At 35.2% G+C, this 23,005-nt stretch overlaps 2 protein-coding genes across 2 annotated transcripts; one reads left to right on the forward strand and one right to left on the reverse strand.

Annotated features, from left to right (window-relative positions):
* Positions 1-316: 316 nt before the first annotated feature.
* LOC100377230 (uncharacterized) lies at positions 317-11,407 on the reverse strand. The gene is made up of 8 exons (XM_085503161.1): positions 10,907-11,407; positions 9,972-10,634; positions 8,555-8,744; positions 5,938-6,657; positions 5,118-5,213; positions 3,891-4,054; positions 2,960-3,421; positions 317-2,470 (listed from the first exon to the last, which is right to left on the reverse strand). Exons 1-7 carry the CDS (start codon positions 11,021-11,023, stop codon positions 3,335-3,337), a joined length of 2,037 nt encoding a protein of 678 aa, XP_085359287.1. The 5' UTR covers positions 11,024-11,407; the 3' UTR covers positions 317-2,470; positions 2,960-3,334.
* Positions 11,408-11,630: 223 nt separating this feature from the next.
* On the forward strand, positions 11,631-15,907 carry LOC102803497 (uncharacterized). Its single transcript, XM_006817555.3, has 2 exons — positions 11,631-11,713; positions 13,446-15,907. Exon 2 carries the CDS (start codon positions 13,462-13,464, stop codon positions 15,400-15,402), a length of 1,941 nt encoding a protein of 646 aa, XP_006817618.1. The 5' UTR covers positions 11,631-11,713; positions 13,446-13,461; the 3' UTR covers positions 15,403-15,907.
* Positions 15,908-23,005: the final 7,098 nt, after the last annotated feature.

A 23,005-nucleotide genomic window follows, 5' to 3' on the forward strand; every position in this document is an offset into this window, starting at 1 on the left:
CGTAGAATGAAGACTAATTATTTTGAAAAGATGTTAATATAAAAGGAAACGGCACATTAGAGATGGACAACTGTTCCAGTCAGGGCAATATTTATAACATATAGTGTGTGTGATCATTCAAAAACCAACATAAGAAATATAGCCTTGGATGTACATAAACAAGAAAGCAACACAAGTATACGGTTGTCAATTCTATTTTTGTTCATCAGAACGCATGTTCAAACATATGCACACTGAGCTTGGAATATTAAATATACTAATAATTGGCATTGACTTGAATATTTCTCACACTCAAGTTAAACAGATTACAATGTCATTTACTAAATTAAATGTAATTTATTCAGCCATTATACTGAGGAATCTCAGTAAAATATAATTAAATACATTTTAAAAATACTCAATTTTTCTGAAAAAATAAATTAATGCACAATTTACAGATAAAAAAGCTATGTACTGTTTATTACATTTTGCAAGAGAACTTACAGTTTTTATTTGCGTTTTGGAACTACTGTAAAATACTTTATTTTAGCTGGAATAAATTTTTGCTGAAAAGACTTTTTGGGTGTTTTGTATGGAATTTATTTACACTGATTTTTGACAAGTTTGAATGTAAAATTTAGAAAAAAAGGTATATTCTCTGGATTTTATTTTCACTGAATCATTCCTTCAGCGAAAATAACGAAAATTAATCGCAAGCGAAAATAAAGTATTTTACCGTATTATGCGACATACTAATCTAAATAAATGCAAATTGTGGGAAATAAACATTACAATGCTTTGCATTTCGTCTAAATAATGATAATTGTTTTGACTTCCAATTTAATTTTGTGTTGGAAACTCATTTTGACTAACGTTATAATTTGTGTGAATTCACTTCTACATTATGTAGACACTGTCATATTTAATAATATGATCTTATCATGAGAATACTGCAAAGTATACACAAAGGCACTACACAGCGATTGTATAGACTGACATGTAATGGAGGTCAATGCAAGCCAGTACTGCCCGAGTGCATACTTTGCAGTATTCTCATTATTGCATGACCAGGTAATTCATAACCAAGGAATCCAGGGAAATGCTTGTTTATTCTCTGTAGTATAGACAATCAAATATTTCACAAAATAATTCCAAGACCCCAATAAATTTACTGAATTAATGAAGGATAAAAATATGTGTAACTTTCACGAAAATTAATTACTAGTACACTTCAAAGGTGTATTCGATTAGTTTATATATGTAAAAATGTTTTCAAAATCATTTCCAGAATCAACATCCATTTGGGTGAATAATAAAAATTTAATGAAAATGAATGTACATTTTGTACAAAGAATGTTTGATTGCAAACCAAAATATTTTATATCATTGATTTCTTTAAAAAAATTGATTTAAAAAATCATGAATTATATTGTATCTGATTTTATTTAAAAAATACAAAAGATTAGAGAACACATCTGTTGTAAGGTTGTAACATATTGTCATAACTAACATGTTTCAGATTAATTCAGTCTCTATACTACACGTTTGTCATGGCCTGAGATGACAGAACAATTGTTTCAGTTACCGGGTAGTAGTTAGGTAGAATAAACTAGCAATTACTAACAGACATACATTTGTACATGTGTATGTGTATGTGACGTTTATCTCTTCCATAATATATAATCAAATTTTTTTTACATTTTCCATGTCAAGCATGTGTTGTGCTGTGGCAACAACTGGGGCAATACATCTTATGTCTGTCCACCAAGGACATGCTAATTTCAGGGGATTATCCAATATTTCATGGTGTCTGGATTAAGTTCATAATCCCCCCACCCCAGAGTTGAAATTTGAAGAAAAACCCTATCACGTAATATTGGCGTTTTTTTCAGCTAATTATTGCTGAATTTTTTCCTGACTTGTGAAATTCTCAATTTTTCTTCTTCTCATGATTGTATTAAGATTGCTTCTCAGATGGTCTAGTCCATTCACATGATCAATCTGATTAAAATCTGATGTAGTGTACGGGCTTTAATTATTTTGGCTATAAACTTATTTTAATTTTATTTTTTATTATATTTGTTATTGATGCCCTTTTATTTTATTATTTTACTTTGATTTTGAGATTTTTTTTTTTAATTCCGCCCTACCTACATCTGATCCGACGCCTATGTAAGTCCCGTTCAAATCTCGCGTAAGTAACAGCCAATCACAGCCCCCCTTTTATACAGGCTGTCGGTTGCTTACTTTTCAGTGTATACGGGCAATCTTTCTGTACATTATATTTTGCCCACTTGAATAAACCATTAATAGAAAATTGTTAGTATATTTTTATTTGCAAAAGAAATTCCACAGCATTTTACAATTTTTGTTATTACATTGAATATTTTTTTCACTTCCAACAAATGTGTACACTTCCAGATACATCTTCGCCAGCCAAGGTTCGTTCATTCAGTCATCGCTTCAATTTTACATCACTGAGCATAATTATCTAGAATGGAAGCAAAAAAATAAGTAAATCGTAATGATTAGAACACTGTAAACAGCTATAGTAAACAATGCAAACTGATTTTAAATTGTATAACGGTCACCGGCCCACGGCATCGACGCAGAAAATTGGAGCAAACAAATATTTCCTGATCAATTGCGATGTGTTCCAAATAAAAAATATTTTATTCCAGTCCAAATCAGCTCAATTACTTTAATAAAGAGTTATTGTATAATGTACAAAATGTTGATACAATTTGATGAATATTTACAGCTTCAATACCGTAGACGATTTTGGCCCGATCGCCAACAAAACATCACCCGTCTCCAGGGCAGGCGACTGGAAAAAGACACTGGTGTTCGGTCGAACCGGTGGAAACAAAATCAACACTCCCAGAATAACTATGCGGAATAACGATCTAAAGTCGAACCATTCGAGTCACAATATTAACATAAAAATGACTTTCGTTGCAATTGACAATGATAAACTTACCGAAAAGCCGTGTTATTCACGGTCGCTAACGTCGGTATAATCCGCCATTTTATTTGAGTGTGTTTGCCACCCGGTGACGTCATCATGTGCGCTATAGAAGGAGGTATGTGATTCGTTGACTAAAATCGTCGATAGTGGGTCTCGTTGAAATCTCGTTACATAGGCGTCGGATCAGATGTAGGTAGGGCGGAATTAAAAAAAATCACAAAATCAAAATCAAAGTAAAATAATGAGATAAAAGGGCATTAATAACAAAAGTAATACAAAATAAAATTAAAATAAGTTTATATTCAAAAGCCGTACACTACATCAGATTTTAATCAGATTGTTCACATGATAAGGATGTCAGATACATGTAGAGTTGAATGATGAGACTCATTTATTCTCCATACCCATTTCTTCTTTCACTTGCCTCAATGCTTCTTCAAATGTCAGTCTCGGTCTGCGATGTTGCTTCAAGAACTGAGAGTTGAACATATACACAAAACTAATTAGTGTCTGAGACAATACAATACTTTAAAAATGTATATCCTATGTACATGTATAAAATATTTTTTCCCTGCAATTTTGCTTGCAATCAACTATTTTTTTGTAAACTGTTTGCACGTACAATGTATTTATCCAATTTCACATTTTGCAAGGGCAAGCAATTTTTTTATTTAATAAGCAACTAAAAAATAGTAATTCTCTGAATAACTTTTTACAAACATTAATCAAAAAATCACCATCCATGTGCTAGCAATCACATTATAACGCTTCAACTCATGTACTCATCATGCATGTATTGGATACATGGAGAACAACTCACAATATTATTTAAAAATTGTATGTGAATGCAATAGACCCAATGGTAAACATTTTAGAAGAACCTGCCCCAAAATTAAATAAATCATGAAATCGACATCAACTAGAAAAAGCAAAAAGGCATTACCTCGTTAGTATCTTCTATTGTTGTATAATTAAATTGACTACCAATGGAGCCTACGTATGAATTGTACATCTGTCTGCTGTTACGTAAAAAGGTCTGTGTGATCTGTAGCTGAGATCTCAACATATCATTTAATAGGAGTACGCTGGGACTGTAAGACGTCAATGCTGTGGAAACAATGAAATGGTTTGCAAACATTTGCCGATAACATAAATTAATATACACATGTCACTAAGCATGATATTATGTGGCATCCGCCAGGGCATATGTTCATTATGTCATAATTTTTTTTCATCATAAATGTACATGTAAGCAATTTTACTCAAATAGGTAATTTTCCGTTCAACTATGAGATCTTGCGAGTGAACATCTGCCGCAAAAAAAACAAAACGATATGTTTTTGAACTCAAATTTCTTTATTTCGTAGCTCAAATCAAAAGGCCAATCTTTGACAGATAAATATTGCATTTGAATACCCTTATTTCATTGAAATTTACCATCATCAAGTGTGTACGGCACATTATTACGCATGGAAATATCCCCAAGGCAGAGTTGTGTTCAACATAAATACGTAACCAGGAAAAATAAAAAACGACATGACTGTATGCTTCCATTGGTGCATAGTCATCACAATGCAGAATGAAACTCAAAATTCATGATTTGTTCAGACGTTGTATACATAACAGAAAACTTACTACATGTACTTCTGTTTTCATAATGAATGATTTTATGATTCCTTGTGTAATGCACATTGACGTTGGTTAGACAAAACTGTTCATTTCACTTGAAATGTGCTGTTTTATTGTATTTTAGTCTGAGTGGTCCCAGTCCCATAAACATCACAGCTTCTGAAATGTCAGCTGGTTGCTCGTAGTTTATTTATACTTACCAAATTCATAAAAGTGACAGTAATTATAAAAGGTATCTAAACGAGCAATTAGAATTAGAATGGATAAAACTCTATATGTATTTATTGTTAACTTTTTTTTGGAACTAAAAAACTGTGTATTGACCAAGCTATTAGCCAGGAATTTGAACTGCCAGTCCAAAACAATTCAACTTCATGAAAATGTAGATGGTTTTCGATATACTTTGGTAAAATCATCAAAAAAATGAGAAAAAGTTGCCAGTCCCAAATCAAAGTTGCCAGTCTGTTTGGTGGGTGGACTGGTGGCTGGCTAATACCCTGATATTGACTGTGCCCGGGGTCAATATTAGTATAATACTGACCTTCCACAGCATCTGAGCTGATCACATGACTGGCTATAGGGGATGGATCTACATACTGTAAGCCTAGTGAAGGCCCAAGTACAGCTGAACCAGCATCTACAATAGCAAAACAAATAATACAGTAAAACATAAAATAACAGGCGTAAGTGTGAGAGTACAGAAAATTCAGCACCACTGAATACAACATACATCAACAGTGAAATGCACTTTTTGAGTATGGTATTTGAAATAGAACATTACAGCCTTTTTACTTGATCATGATTATTCAATCAAGCACAAACTGATGGCAAACTGGTATGTATGGCAGACTAGATGACGTGTTACAATGCAAGTACAGTCAAACCTTTCAAAACTGAAAACCAATACGAGACTAACAATGTTGATTGGTTTGAAGAGCTGTGTTTTTTTTTTATCGATATATTTTAATCCATATGGAAATGAACATGAAATTGTGTGAGATTAAATAATCGTCCAGTCAATGGGCTATTTAGAAATGATGGGATGTGTAACTATACTGTTACAATGTATGTAGACACTGTCATATCTAATAATATGAAGTTATTATGAGAATACTGCAAATTATGCACAAAGGCACAACAGTGATTGTAATGACTGACACATAATGAAGGTCAATGCAATCCCGGACTGCCTGAGTGCATACTTTTGTTATATTCTCATGATTAATATACTTCTTTTTCTACTTGTAGTCATAATATGGCGCACATTTCCCAAATAAAAAAGACATTGAAACACGTTAGTACAGTAATTTTATCGTTTTTGCAGCCAGATGTAAAATTATTAGAGGAGAAAAAATAAGCACCTTTTCTCCAATGATATCCCATAATGTCTTCAGCTTGGATTCCCACATCTCTGCTGTCAACTTTACCTTTCTTTGTTGTTTTTTTAATAGGTGTCGCAGTTCGAGTCAGTGTTCTCGACTCTGAAAATGAGGTGTAGCTTTCACTGTAACTAACGCTGTCTGACAAGTCATCCACATCCGAATCAGTTTGCATTGATTCAAAGTCGTCAGTATAGGAAGCACTTTTGGAAAATGTTCGCCTGCGTCTCCAATCAGCACGTCTGCTATCTGGAGACATTGTGCGTTCCGTGTGGATAGTTTCAGTGTGCGAACCTTGGGGCTTCGACATGTACGAGTCAGCTTCTGAATAGCTGTCAAAATCTTGACTGTAAGTGTCAGCACTCTGTGCACTGAAGCTTCGTGACAGACGGGCACTGAGCGGGGTGCTCATCTTAGTACGTATTTCAGACAGTGTGCGTTGAGTCAGGATTTCACTCGTGCTATCAAGGTTTTGATCCTGATCCCCAAGTAAATCTTCAATTGTCTGTACGTGGTACGTGTTGAAAATGCTTTTACTCTTATCAGCATTTACACGCTTCTTCCTTTCATCGTGCGAGTCAGTACTAGCTGTGGTATCGTACGAGGCAGGAATAATCCGAGGTGTTGGGTCAAATCTAACCTCCTGTTCAGGACTTGCTGGGGTAGCAATTGCTAAATCTTCCATTCCCATAACTCGCATACCTGCAATGGTGAACACAATTAGTAAACTTAGTGATGGCAGCAAATACAATTCACCATATTATACGTGTACATGTGTATGTACCATACTTGCCCAACTCCGTCCGTACAGGGTAATCAGCTAAAAGAAATCATGTTATTTAGCGGGGTGAGCATTTAGTCGAGCACCCCAATCAAAAAAGATGTCCAAAGAAAATGTTCTTTCACCATGCACCAGATGGAGAGATTAATTTGTCTTTTTCGGTGAAATAAAATTGCGAAAAAGAGTTGCATCGTCATTGAGATTATCACAACACTTTTACAATGATAAAACAGCTATGATCATAAAAGGTAAACTGAGTGTGGAAGAAGTATTTAACTCCTTTCACAACTGTCAACATTCATGATAGACACTGTAATTATTCAAAAAAGTAAAACGATGTTCAATGAACAGGCTTCATGACAGTTTAATTAGGTACATTTTGGAATGGATGGCAGCTTAGTCGAACACAGAAAGACGAATACATTAATATACAAATTATCTTCAACACAAATCATTGTTAATGACATAGTCCCAGTTGGAATTAGGGGGAATGTTATTAATGAAAAAAATAAAGAAATATGCACCAAAAGCATAGTTAATAATTTTATATGAATAATTGGTTGTATCAATAGAAATTAGATGTACTAAATGACAAAATTGTTACATGTATATACAATGTATGGTTAGAAATTAAACAGGATAACCTATTCATACGATTTTGTGTCCAAACTGAATTTCATTTGTCCATGATCATATACAGAGATACGAAACACAAAACGAATCATCATGAACATGTATCTCAACATGTATAATGTTTGTAAAATTGTATCAAATTTGAAAACTGACAAATTCTATCCAAGATCTTTGATCCGATTGTGGAACGAATCGTCACAGACATGTATCTTAACATGTATAATTAATGTATGTACCAAATTTGAAAAAAAATGACAGAGCATGCATAAGATATCACATTATCAAAAAACAAAATGGCTGCCAGTCAGCCATCTTGGATTGAATCAGTAAACAAGTGCATGTGCATATGTGCCAGATAAAGTACTGGACACATGCAAAGAATGAACAGATTTGGTCCACAGGGTTCTGAAATATGACTCTGGACGGAAGGAGACCAAATTATAAGTCCCTATTTTGAACTTCATTCACACGGGGACTAAACAGACAAAATAGCATGATTGTATCCAGTACATGCTTACTCTGGAAATGTTCATCATGTACACATGGTGGCCGGCATGTGTAGAAACGATTGTAACTCCCAAATGTCAAAGGCGCTACATGACCCATTCCTATTAATTCTGAGTGCATTTTATAGGAACACGTGTAATGCACATATGCCAAGGGAGCTGCATGACTATTTCTTGTAATGCTGACAGTATTTTATAGGAACTCTGGTCATGTACATGTACCAAGGCTCTAACGTAACTATATCTGGTAAGTGCAATTGTTACGATTATGTGCCAAAAATGCAGCATTGTTTTTGTGTCATGCAAAGTTAAAATGAACTGAGATGAAATGCAGCAGTAACTTATTACACACACCTCCAGACTTATACATGTAGGGTACATGTACATGCTTGTAGTAATAATTTATTGAGATATATCAGGCCAAAGTGACAACGAAAAACATTATGCACTGCACAAACGTTTGTGTGAGCGACGGTATTCTATTTCAATCGCACGCTATAGCACTTCTGCATCCAATGTAATCTGCCTATATAGATGAATGTCTCATATTACTAACATACAAGAAATTTGTGGGAATTACATGTATTGATGTCACAGATATTAACTTTAAAAGTTCAATGTTTTAATGAAAAGTACTTGTGCTTAAAATAAATGCTAGATGTACCCGGATCATACTTACCTCCAAAAGTTTCTTCTGAAATCGTTTCATCATGAACACTGACATTTGCATCTGTTTCATCTTGAATGCTGCCTATAGACTCGGTCTCGAAGGACTCTGGTCTCCATCGCTTGAGTGGAGGGCTTGGCGTACGCCTTCTCAGAATCGGACTAGGTGTTCGTCCTCTGGAATCACTTCTCTGCAGCTTAACCTGAGATAAACATGGATAACATTGCTTTGCTATAAATCTCAACCGAATTTGTCAAAGATAAAGCACATCAAAATGTTGTGGGATTCTATCACAAATCTTCAGTTGAAAACATCAATTGAATGACAAACCATGACAACGGACAACTTATGACAGCAATGTCACTTGTACATGCATGATGTAGACATTAGGTTTCAAATAGAAGAGCAGGATGTGCTCACTCCTGATGAAAAACCTGACATCACTCCATAAATGCCATGGTGTCCATATACATTTCGGATTTGACTAGTGTAGTGCACTTGTCAGTTGTTTTGTTTTCTTCTTGTGGGTTGTTTTGTCAATTATTGTCAGTCATTCAATTTGTTTTCATGGACTTTGTTATGCAGGTGATGCTATTGAGTACAGCTTGATAACTGCACTGTATTAGCCTATATGCATAACCCACAAGCTTGCACATCCTGGTACTTCTGGAGAACTAGTCTATAGTGACAGCTATAATTTCAAATACTATTACCGTATAATACTATTTACACCACTATAGTGATATTATTAAATGTATTGATGATTTGCATTCATTTATTATATTATTCAAAACACAAACTTACATATTACACATTAAATGCTAATACCACATGCCAGTGTTAGTCGCCAACGTCAAAGAACTGATGACATGAGAGCCTACACACTATAAAAAGCTGTTTCTCAATATTAAAATATAATAAATTGAACTCAAGTCAATATTATTTTTATACACTTTTAAAAGTTGGTGGGCATGTGATTGTAAAATGTACATGTAAAATACATTGTTTGTTTACATGAAATTCAAACACACACTGTGCAACACCCACTATCCTTTAATAATACTGTGAAATACTTTATATTAGCTGGAATTAATTTTCCCTAAAAAAGCTTTTTTGGTGTTTTTTATGGAATTTATTTTCACTGATTTTTGATGAGTTGAATGTGAGACATAGGAAAAAAGTATATTCGCTGGATTTTATTTTCACTGAAGCATCCATTCAGCGAAAATAGTGAAAATAAATTCCAAGCGGAAATAAAGTATTCTACAGTATGCAGTTTTGATGACCTAAAGAAAAATGTTGTCAAAATAAAGGTCATTGACAGAATGATATCATAAGAGACAGGTGTAGCCATGCTAGTATTTGCCCCTCCAGAATGTACAAGGAAGTGTGACCTTTAGGAGTGATACATATATCATATTAATCTCACCTTCTTCTTTTCAGGTTCTCGTTTGGCAGGTTCCAGTTCGGAAATATCTCTAATTGGTGGAATATCAGGTGAGCTGATAGGACTTAAATTACGCATGAATTCTTCATCACTGTCACTCAAACTGTTGCGGTACACGGTAGACCTGGTGAGTGGTGGCCGCCCATAATTAGTTCTCTCCGCTGCACTCTGTGGACTTATTTTCCCAGCTCTACCAAGAGTCGGTGATCTCTCATTGACTTTTGGCTTCTTTTTAAGAAAACGGCTTCCACCTTTTCCGATATCATGATCCTCGTCACTAATATCAACATTATTCTCTTTACCTACATGTGCATGTTGCGTTTTGTGACCCTTCACTTTTTGTTTATTATCAAACTTCTTTCCAAGTGCAGCGGCTTTGTTCAGTGCAGAAGAGTTGCCAAAAGTTGCACTTTTACCAGACACTGATCGACTGGTATTTTTTTTGACTGTAGTCGGACTTGTTTTTCTTACTATGGGAGTATCTGTAGTCTTCTTTTTCTTCAGGAATCGACTGGCCTCTGCACTGTAAGTTGGTTGCATGATAGCATCATTACTTGACATTGATAAGTCACTGATCTCCACATCAGCTTTCAGTACTGTTGCTTTCTGTGTACTAGTCCGTAAAGCTAAGGTATTCAAATATGCCTGAAACAAATACATGTATGAAAATTAGAATTTGTTTTTTTAACATATACATGTACATTTGTACATGAACATATAATGTAGTGAAAGAAAGTTCCACAATAACATATTCAATAGGTATGGACGTTAAACATTTTACAAATCAAACAATTTGTAAACTATATGTATACAGATTAAGTATTTGCCATCCATAACCTAGCATGTGAATCGATGCCTATTAATTCAAAGAAGACAAGAAACAAAGTCCGGATGTTATCATTATTCGTATTACTTACGCCAAGATCGCCCTCATCGTCTCCCTTTTTTTCAGTCACTCGTTTGCCCAGTAGTTGACTCTGTGCTCTTTCAAGAACAAATGAAGCCGAACTTCGTCTAGTATTCAGTCGTGACATTTTGGATTACTATAGTTCATACAGACACAAATACAACAGCAACGCAATGTGTACCCGTTATCCAAAATCCTTTATCTAACGGTCAACTAATAAATGTTAGTGGAAGTTTTGTCAAGACACATACAATGCGGTGAGCCTGAGTTACGGTTGCAACTTACTAACCGACACCAACGGAATATTCTGGCAGCGCTGTCCAAAACGAGTTAAATTAGACCTACTGTGTTCTGAAACTCTATGAAAGATTCCTCGCGTTCTATGGAAATATACTGATGGTATGTATGGCCGAAATTCCCATATCACAGGCAGGTGTGAATAAAATAAATGTTTGTTTATGTCACAACTCGTCGGAAACGGTTATGTGTGCTGCCATTTTTATTACCCACTGTGCACTGCGTACGCGTACCTTGTTTCATAGAGCGTGTTCCTTGTGACAAGGTACGAGTCTAATGCAGGACTGTGAGGCAGTTTTGGTAACTGTTTTCCGCGGTGTATTTTAATACATTACCACTAACATTACATAATTATAAACATTAAACAACATTAACTGCATAAGTTCGTATTCTATGAACTGTCCTGCGGTCAGCTAACTGAAGAGTTTCAACACTGAGGGCGATACGACACGAGGGCGGAGCTTAAACTTCTGACATGTTTGGGTTGTGATGTTCGTGCTTGTTTACTGTCTGGAGTGAAGTAAGTATAACCAGGAAATAACATCAATATTGTGATTCATATTTACGTTATGTAGCTACCGACGTGTCCTAATCTCGTTAACTGATTTTGTTGTGTGAACAGTTACTATTCAGTAGCGTCAAACATCCCGCCAAACTCAGTCAAATCTGACGCGTACTCATCGGCCATGCTCCACGACTGGTATTTCCGCCTGCAATTGTGACCGATCCAATAATAAGGACGCTGTCAAATAATGATAAAGCATCACTGGATTTGACACCTAATTGATAAGGATAGTTCCTAACTTATTTGTCTGGGGTTGTGATTTGTTTGGAAATGTTAAATGTGGTCGGAACTGTTTTCCTGTCTCGTTTTAGTTAATTTATACGATCGTAAAAATAGCTGAAGTGGCCATGAGTTATCAAGGTCGTAGTGTGTATGCTTGGGGTCGTATACACAGCTGTTGTAGCCTAGATTAAAACCGTTCTACATTGGTTTTGCTTACAATTTTTACATGCAATTCAGAAAAATGGATACCAGTGGAAGTAGATACTGTAAATGATTTAATTTTCACTAGGTTTTATTTTTGCTATTTTCGCGGATACTGTAAAATACTTTATTTTCACTTGGAATTAATTTTTGCGGAAGGAATGATTTAGTGAAAATAAAATCCAGCAAATATACCTTTTTCCTATATTTTACATTCAACTCAGTCAAAATCAGTGATATAAATTCCATACAAAACACCCAAAAAGTCTTTTCAGTGAAAATTAATGCCAGCTAAAATAAAGTATATTACAGTAAGCAAAATTCGCTGAATTGAATCTACGAGAATATGTAAAATTACAATAAAACCCATCAGAATTTTATGGTTGCCAGAGGATCTGCTCCTCAGGATAAGGGAGCGCATGGGCATGGCATGAGGGCTCTGCGCCCCTGTTCCCTTGTTTAAAAAAATCTCTGAGTGTCATACGAGTGCAACATCACACTGTGGTGATATGCATTTCATAAGTTTCATATAATTAGTGTGTAATATGGTACGGAACTACTTTCAGAACTTACATACATGTAGTTAGGTTTTCCGCTGAAACATGCACAAAATGTGGACTACACATATTTACACTGTTGTGCCGTTAGTTTGCCTATACTAGTTTGGTATAATTCATACATTTGTTCAAACATTTCTCATGGGATTTCAACAGAAATACTGACATCATAATAAAACTTAAGGTCATTGGTTATTGACTCTTGAGTTAGGTTACGATTTTCGTTTCAAATACCCTGGGAGTGTTCAGTGTTCTTCGTGTAATGAGATGTTTGTATGCAGGAATTTGTCACACAAAAACAATGAAACGGTCAAATTTTATTAGTCGTTAACTTACTGTGAAAGTTTGGTATTTTTGCCCGGATATGTAGGAAACTGAAAAAGTTGTTTTTCAACTTGTCTTTTGATTTAGTGTCAAGCCATATTTAAGATGACTGCTCCCATATATTACATGTACAGTGTACATGTAAATATCACTATATTAATCGCATTTATTTCATTATCACTTATATGCCAGCTGACTGTGTATATGATCATGATTTAATGGAAAGAATAATTATTTTATTAATAAAACCTTAGTCAGCTGAATTGTTAACAAAGTAGCACATTTTTAAGACAAACAAACATGGAGTACACATGTGCGACGACGACGATCACCACCACCACCACCACAATTCATTCATTCATTCAACACTATTTATATTACAGATTTCCCATCATTTAAATGTCAAGTATGGATGCAAAGAAAGACGGCCTTTTTTCATGTGATCAGTGCGATGTCACATACTCTACCAGGCATAAAGTTCAACTGCACAAATGGCTGACACACTGTGAACGTGAAGAAGATGAACCTGACAAATACAACTGTTATCAATGTCACAGTATTTTCCTGGATCAATTAAGTTTACATTCACACCACTGTGTCAATGATAAAACTCAAAATGAAGGGCATGATGAATACAAAGTCAGTAACCAAGGACAGTCACAATTCAATGAAACTGTTGGCACCAACTACGAAGAAGATAATATGAAGCAGAAGCAAAATGATTTGAATAATAACTCGAAGCATGCACTGAACACTTCTGTTACTAGTCTGAAATCTGAGTGCACGTATGATGATAATGATTTCTCTAATAGTGAAAGTGCAAGTAAGTTAAAGATATCACCGCATCTACTAAAGACCAAAACAACAGATGCCTTGAAATTCACCCCAGGCAGGAACCCAAGCCCAGCATATGGAAAAAGAGAGCCATCTGACATCAGCTCCGTAGTATTAGCTCCACGTGTACACACCAGAGGTAGAACTGGCGAAGTCCATGAACGTACTTTAACATGTTCTCACTGTGATAGAAAGTTCTTTAATAAATGTAATCTAGTTAGGCACATAAATGCTAAACATTCAAATAGCAGCATTAACTTTCCACACAAACAGCAACAATTCCCGTGCAAGTTTTGTACTAAAGTGTTGTTATCGAAAAATGGTCTTGTTCTTCATAATAAATTCAAGCACCCTGAAATCTGCAGAGCAATTATTAAAAGAGGAAGTACTGCTGATAAACAGTCAATAGTTAAACGATGCATGAAGAAAAAAGAATGGAATAAACATGAAATAAAATGTGTTGATACAAGCAGGATTAGGAGGAAACATTCAACGTGCAAACAAACAAACAGGAAATTACCGCCTGGTAAAGCGATATCTTGTGACAGATGCCCAAGAACCTTTGCCTCTATGAGGCATTTGGGTATTCATATGCGCTCACATGCTACTAAGAAATGGTTCCAGTGTGACAAATGTATTAGAAAGTACTGCAATCCAGGAAGCTATATCAAGCACCTGAAAGATGGACACATTGGGGAAGCATCACTCTGTAAATCAAAAGAGATTTCAAAAGCTAGAATGCAACCAAAGACAGACGGGGAATCGTACATGTATAAAAAAAAAGATGCATCAAAACACGTGAATGGAAATGGGAAAGCGACGCAGATATTTGACAAAAAACGCCATGATTCTTCTGAAATCCGGAGATCACCAAAAGATAGAAAAATGAGTAAAAGTAGCTTCAGCAGAGATAATAACTCCAAACTGCAGAAAAAGATGATAAAATGCAAATTTTGTTACCAGACATTTTCTGGCAGAGGTGCCTTATATAGACATAAGTTAAACAGTCACCGTGGTGACACAGAAGATCCCAGCATTGCATCTTCCTCCTATACGAGTAATGATCAAGAATATTCTCTTAAAAATATTAAAGGCACCAAAATGCTAAAACCACCAAAACAAAAGTTCAAATGTGAATCTACAAACCAGCCATCAAGAATTTACAAGGCTTCACTAAAAACTTCAACGCAGTCACCAATAAGAAGTCAGCCACTAAAAGACTCGCGTGAAGCTTCCTCTAGCATCAAAACAAAGTTGAGAAATGCCGTCTTACCAGTGGTAAAAGTGACACCAGTTGTACCTTTGAAATCAAATGATGATGAAACTTCACTTGAATCAGGTGATGTGTTTAAATGTGGCCACTGCGCTAAAGTATTCCAGAGTCGTTGGAGTCTATGCTGTCATATGCAAATCATGCATATTGAGAGAAAGTATAAATGTGGAAAGTGCGACTTTGCTTCCATGTACCCAAGCAATCTGAACGAGCACAACAAAATCAAACACTGACTGTTATGTACAAACTACCTCTGTGAAAGTTCTTTTCACATTTACCTTTATTTTCCTACACACAGAGTACACTACCTCAGCTTACACACTTTACTAATATGCATACTAATATTTATTTTAAGGATGTGGCCCATTGTTCGAAACCAGTGACTTTGGTGCCGTCCAATTTCATCAAGCCACTTTTAGGTTATGTACATTTTGTTTACTGTTTTGGTTTAATAGTGGTAGTTTTTCGTCCGTATTTTGACCAATTATAATAATCTCTTCAGATCATGGAACTGAACACAGGATTTCATTTTTACATGTATGTCCTCAAAAATTCTTTTTAAACAATTTTTGTTCAGTATTTTCTAATATTAAGCACATTTTTTTTATCTATCAAAAAAGACAAAATGTTGGTGAAGTTACATTTTGTCGTGACATTTACTTTATGGTTTTAAAATTGTATTTTAGATATTGTCTTTGGTGTTATTGAAAAGTTTTATTACACACAATTACTCATTAATTTATCAAGCATGACATTGGTGTTCTGTTAACATGGATGTCAGCATGACATTGGTGTTCTGTTAACATGGATGTCAGCATGACATTGGTGTTCTGTTAACATGGATGTCAGCATGACATTGGTGTTCTGTTAACATGGATGTCAGCATGACATTGGTGTTCTGTTAACATGGATGTCAGCATGACATTGGTGTTCTGTTTAACATGGATGTCAGCATGACATTGGTGTTCTGTTAACATGGATGTCAGCATGACATTGGTGTTCTGTTAACATGGATGTCAGCATGACATTGGTGTTCTGTTTAACATGGATGTCAGCATGACATTGGTGTTCTGTTTAACATGGATGTCAGCATGACATTGGTGTTCTGTTAACATGGATGTCAGCATGACATTGGTGTTCTGTTTAACATGGATGTCAGCATGACATTGGTGTTCTGTTAACATGGATGTCAGCATGACATTGGTGTTCTGTTTAACATGGATGTCAGCATGACATTGGTGTTCTGTTAACATGGATGTCAGCATGACATTGGTGTTCTGTTAACATGGATGTCAGCATGACATTGGTGTTCTGTTAACATGGATGTCAGCATGACATTGGTGTTCTGTTAACATGGATGTCATGAATGACATTGGTGTTCTGTTAACATGGATGTCAGCATGACATTGGTGTTCTGTTAACATGGGTGTCAGCATGACATTGGTGTTCTGTTAACATGGATGTCATGAATGACATTGGTGTTCTGTTAACATGGATGTCAGCATGACATTGGTGTTCTGTTTAACATGGATGTCAGCATGACATTGGTGTTCTGTTTAACATGGATGTCAGCATGACATTGGTGTTCTGTTTAACATAGATGTCAGCATGACATTGGTGTTCTGTTAACATGGATGTCATGAATGACATTGGTGTTCTGTTAACATAGATGTCAGCATGACATTGGTGTTCTGTTAACATGGATGTCAGCATGACATTGGTGTTCTGTTAACATGGATGTCAGCATGACATTGGTGTTCTGTTAACATGGATGTCATGAATGACATTGGTGTTCTGTTAACATGGATGTCAGCATGACATTGGTGTTCTGTTTAACATGGATGTCAGCATGACATTGGTGTTCTGTTTAACATGGATGTCAGCATGACATTGGTGTTCTGTTTAACATGGATGTCAGCATGACATTGGTGTTCTGTTTAACATGGATGTCAGCATGACATTGGTGTTCTGTTAACATGGATGTCAGCATGACATTGGTGTTCTGTTAACATGGATGTCATGAATGACATTGGTGTTCTGTTAACATGGATGTCATGAATGACATTGGTGTTCTGTTTAACATGGATGTCAGCATGACATTGGTGTTCTGTTTAACATGGATGTCAGCATGACATTGGTGTTCTGTTTAACATGGATGTCAGCATGACATTGGTGTTCTGTTTAACATGGGTGTCATGAATGACATTGGTGTTCTGTTTAACATGGATGTCAGCATGACATTGGTGTTCTGTTTAACATGGATGTCAGCATGACATTGGTGTTCTGTTTAACATGGATGTCAGCATGACATTGGTGTTCTGTTTAACATGGATGTCAGCATGACATTGGTGTTCTGTTTAACATGGATGTCAGCATGACATTGGTGTTCTGTTTAACATGGATGTCAGCATGACATTGGTGTTCTGTTTAACATGGGTGTCATGAATGACATTGGTGTTCTGTTTAACATGGATGTCAGCATGACATTGGTGTTCTGTTAACATGGATGTCAGCATGACATTGGTGTTCTGTTAACATGGATGTCAGCATGACATTGGTGTTCTGTTAACATGGATGTCATGAATGACATTGGTGTTCTGTTAACATGGATGTCAGCATGACATTGGTGTTCTGTTAACATGGGTGTCAGCATGACATTGGTGTTCTGTTAACATGGATGTCATGAATGACATTGGTGTTCTGTTAACATGGATGTCAGCATGACATTGGTGTTCTGTTTAACATGGATGTCAGCATGACATTGGTGTTCTGTTTAACATAGATGTCAGCATGACATTGGTGTTCTGTTAACATGGATGTCATGAATGACATTGGTGTTCTGTTAACATAGATGTCAGCATGACATTGGTGTTCTGTTAACATGGATGTCAGCATGACATTGGTGTTCTGTTAACATGGATGTCAGCATGACATTGGTGTTCTGTTAACATGGATGTCATGAATGACATTGGTGTTCTGTTAACATGGATGTCAGCATGACATTGGTGTTCTGTTTAACATGGATGTCAGCATGACATTGGTGTTCTGTTTAACATGGATGTCAGCATGACATTGGTGTTCTGTTTAACATGGATGTCAGCATGACATTGGTGTTCTGTTTAACATGGATGTCAGCATGACATTGGTGTTCTGTTAACATGGATGTCAGCATGACATTGGTGTTCTGTTAACATGGATGTCATGAATGACATTGGTGTTCTGTTAACATGGATGTCATGAATGACATTGGTGTTCTGTTTAACATGGATGTCAGCATGACATTGGTGTTCTGTTTAACATGGATGTCAGCATGACATTGGTGTTCTGTTTAACATGGATGTCAGCATGACATTGGTGTTCTGTTTAACATGGGTGTCATGAATGACATTGGTGTTCTGTTTAACATGGATGTCAGCATGACATTGGTGTTCTGTTTAACATGGATGTCAGCATGACATTGGTGTTCTGTTTAACATGGATGTCAGCATGACATTGGTGTTCTGTTTAACATGGATGTCAGCATGACATTGGTGTTCTGTTTAACATGGATGTCAGCATGACATTGGTGTTCTGTTTAACATGGATGTCAGCATGACATTGGTGTTCTGTTTAACATGGGTGTCATGAATGACATTGGTGTTCTGTTTAACATGGATGTCAGCATGACATTGGTGTTCTGTTTAACATGGATGTCAGCATGACATTGGTGTTCTGTTTAACATGGATGTCAGCATGACATTGGTGTTCTGTTTAACATGGATGTCAGCATGACATTGGTGTTCTGTTTAACATGGATGTCAGCATGACATTGGTGTTCTGTTAACATGGATGTCAGCATGACATTGGTGTTCTGTTTAACATGGGTGTCAGCATGACATTGGTGTTCTGTTAACATGGATGTCATGAATGACATTGGTGTTCTGTTAAGATGGTTATCAAGCATGACACTGGTGTTCTGTTAACATGGATGTCATGCATGATATTAGTGTTCTGTTATCATGGATGTCCAGCATGGCATGAGTGTTCTGTTAACATAGATGTAAGCATAACATTAGTGTTATGTTAACATGGATGTCATGAATGACATTGGTGTTCTGTTAATATGGTTATCAAGCATGACATTGGTGTTCTGTTAGCATGGATGTCAGCATATTAGTGTTCTGTTAACATAGATGTCAGCATGGTATTAGTGTTCTGTTAACATAGATGTAAGCATGATAATGGTGTTCTTTTAACATGGATGTCAGCATGATGTTAGTGTTCTGTTAACATGGATGTCAGCATGATATAAGTGTTCTGTTAACATAGATGTCAGCATGACATTGGTGTTCTGTTAACATGGATGTCGGCATGATATTAGTGTTCTGTTAACATAGATGTCAGCATAATATTAGTGTTCTGTTAACAAAGATGTCAGCATGATAATGGTGTTCTGTTAACATGGATGTCGGCATGATATTAGTGTTCTGTTAACATAGATGTCAGCATAATATTAGTGTTCTGTTAACATAGATGTCAGCATGATATTGGTGTTCTGTTAACATAGATGTCAGCATAATATTAGTGTTCTGTTAACATGGATGTCAGCATAATATTAGTGTTCTGTTAACATAGATGTCAGCATGATATTAGTGTTCTGTTAACATAGATGTCAGCATAATATTAGTGTTCTGTTAACATAGATGTCAGCATGATATTGGTGTTCTGTTAACATAGATGTCAGCATAATATTTGTGTTCTGTTAACATGGATGTCAGCATAATATTAGTGTTCTGTTAACATGGATGTCAGCATGATATTAGTGTTCTGTTAACATAGATGTCAGCATAGTATTAGTGTTCTGTTAACATAGATGTCAGCATGATATTGGTGTTCTGTTAACATAGATGTCAGCATAATATTAGTGTTCTGTTAACATAGATGTCAGCATAATATTAGTGTTCTGTTAACATGGATGTCAGCATAATATTAGTGTTCTGTTAACATGGATGTCGGCATAATATTAGTGTTCTGTTAACATGGATGTCAAGCATTAGTTTTTATCAATGAATAAAAGCAGAACAATGAAGCTAAAATGGTTCTCCTGAACACAGCAATGTGAGTGATATGCTCTTTGGATAAGGAGAGGATAATTTTTGGGGTTTTTGATTTGGGTGAGTGGAGCGATCACTCTTCTAATAATAATGTCAGTTAATAACAAATCATTCATATGGGGTTTATTGCTTTAAGTAGTTGGTTCTAGGTGATGCAAACCAGTAGTAGTAGCTACAATAACAGTGCTAGTACCATGTTAATGTGGCTATACTCTTACCACAAAGAAAGATTGTACACTGTCTTAAAACTTCTACATGAATGTAGCCATTAGGCCGTACAGAAAAATCTGTCATGGTGTATTGTATTAATATTTTCAATTTATATTCAAGTTCAGTTATAATTGTTGTTGAAGTTTATTGTTATACCAAGTGTTACTTAAAATTATTATATTTTACATTTCAAGTTTTAATCCAGTTTATTATATTTACCAAGTTGTGCGTTCTCTAGTTTCTAAGCTACAGTTTGTGTTTCTTTGATAATAAACACGCCAAGGTTTTAAAGTTTTCAGTGTTTTATGGAACAGGGTGATTTTGTGTAGCTCTGTTAGCATTATTATCTTAAAATATGAAAAAAATCATATTTGATGCTAGGACAATAAACTTGATTTATATCTTAATAATATGCATATGGAGATTAAAAGAAAATTGTGACACTATCCATGGAAACTACATTGCATGCAGTCGAAGATGCTTGTGAGCTGTAATGTGTGGATTGAAATATGTTAACCATTTAAAAGTTGCATTTACAATTCGGAAATATGTGAGGTACCTTCTCTTCATCAATATATACACTGTATAGTGTTACGATTGTGGATGGGCAATGTAAATGTAGCTAGAATGTTGAGCAGGCTTCTTAAATTTGATAGATTTGTAAACAATAAGTACATAATGAGTTGTAAGGCTAAGTGTTATGGTTGTCAGGATAAAATCTGTTGGAAGGTAAAGACAATATTTTTAAAGCGAGGGATTCGTCACCTGCACATGTGTCAGATGGCCATAGCGTGTCATTGTTTACAAACAAGCCTTTTTAGCGCGTGTTATCATCGCTTGGGATTCAATTCCCGCGCGTGTGCAGGTGATGACCCCCCCCCCCCCCACCGCTTATCATGGGAGTGATATGTAGCATATTTTCAAAATGTGAGTATGATTTTGAGTAAAAAAAAAACACAAGTAAATGTCTTAAAAATGACTGTCAATAAAATTGTCCTGCTTTACTTTACTTTCGTCAAAATGACTTATCTACATTTGTATGTGTTATTATATAATGGTGAATAACATGAGTCATGTGAAGACAAATTTGATTTTGGTAGTACATAAATCTAGCAAACAATGACATACAGCTATGTTTATTTTATCTGCAAATGTTGGCATTGAGTTACTGTGTAAAGGGTTTAATTATTCACTGGGTTTTAATTTTGCTTATTTCGCTGACTGGAAAATGTGCTAAATTAAAACCCAATGAATATGTAAAATTTAGCATAGAACACATTATCTAAATGATAAAACCATGAATTTAAAACCCACTGAATATGCCTAAAATGGTAAAGCAGCGAAATTTAAAACTCAGCGAAAATTACCACTATATTTTGACTTAATCTTCAAATGTTGACATTGAGTTGAATTAATTAACATTCATTCATTCATATATATATATATATATGTAGAACTCCCAATATTCTCTTAAAAGGCTGACAAACTATTGTATAGTTGCGGCGAAAAGCAATATACACTACACATTTACTCGTATGTAAAATCCTTGGCGTACTGTAAAACATGTTGAAATAGCGGTATGCAATTTTAGCCAATTGTGGTTAAATAGCGTAATATCGAAAAGTTGATTTAGCAAATCTCTCTTGTCATTGTTGATTTCTTTGTTTGGCGGCAATTTTGAATTTATAATAAAGTCATTAGCGACATCTTGAATTAGCGAATCAGTTCTCACTAAATTTGCGAAAAAGACATGTTTTACAGTAATTTCAAACCTAGGTATAGTATCAGAAATGTATCAAGTTTTTGTTTATCCAGTCTTTCAATCACTTTAAGCTGAAAATGTATATTTTTTGGTATTAAACGGTATTGTGTTTTCAATTGAGTCTTTTGTGTCTATGCTTGTACACATTAATTTGCTGCATGTTATTTCACTCTACAAATATAAATTGCAGGGAAAAATATTATCAGGATCTGTGGTAATCACTACAGGCTGGTGACAGTTTCTTAGTGACAATTAATTAACTTTCCATGATTTACAAAGTTATATTACGTAACACTGAAACCAAAACCATGGGATTTGCACCACATGACAATGCAAACGAAATTACAGTGTATGCTTCTATTTTTATTGTTTCGTAATTCTAACGGATTTGCTCCTTTTGTTCTAAACTTGAATCATCATTCAATAAATTAAAAGTAATTGTACACTAAAGGACATAAAGCTGTGGCTCTTATAAACATTTTATAAATATATATTTTTATAAATCACTACTGTGACCTGACAACAGCATATGCTTCCGTGTTAATTGTTCTATGAATACTTGTGTAAAGTTTATATGTCAGTTAATCTCTCAGAACACAAAGTAAAGATTATAGTCTTGCTAATAGGTTCTTTATAATTTATATGCTAAATTTAAAGTACTACAGACAAAATACTAAAACAATTCAGTTATACATGTAACACGACACATTAAAACAATGAAAATATTAACTGTTAATAACCTGTATTATTATGTATCTGTCACCGTAACGC

The sequence above is a fragment of the Saccoglossus kowalevskii genome, chromosome 9 (assembly GCF_978046115.1).
Source record: "Saccoglossus kowalevskii chromosome 9, keSacKowa6.1, whole genome shotgun sequence".
Classification (NCBI taxonomy): Eukaryota; Metazoa; Hemichordata; class Enteropneusta; family Harrimaniidae; genus Saccoglossus; species Saccoglossus kowalevskii.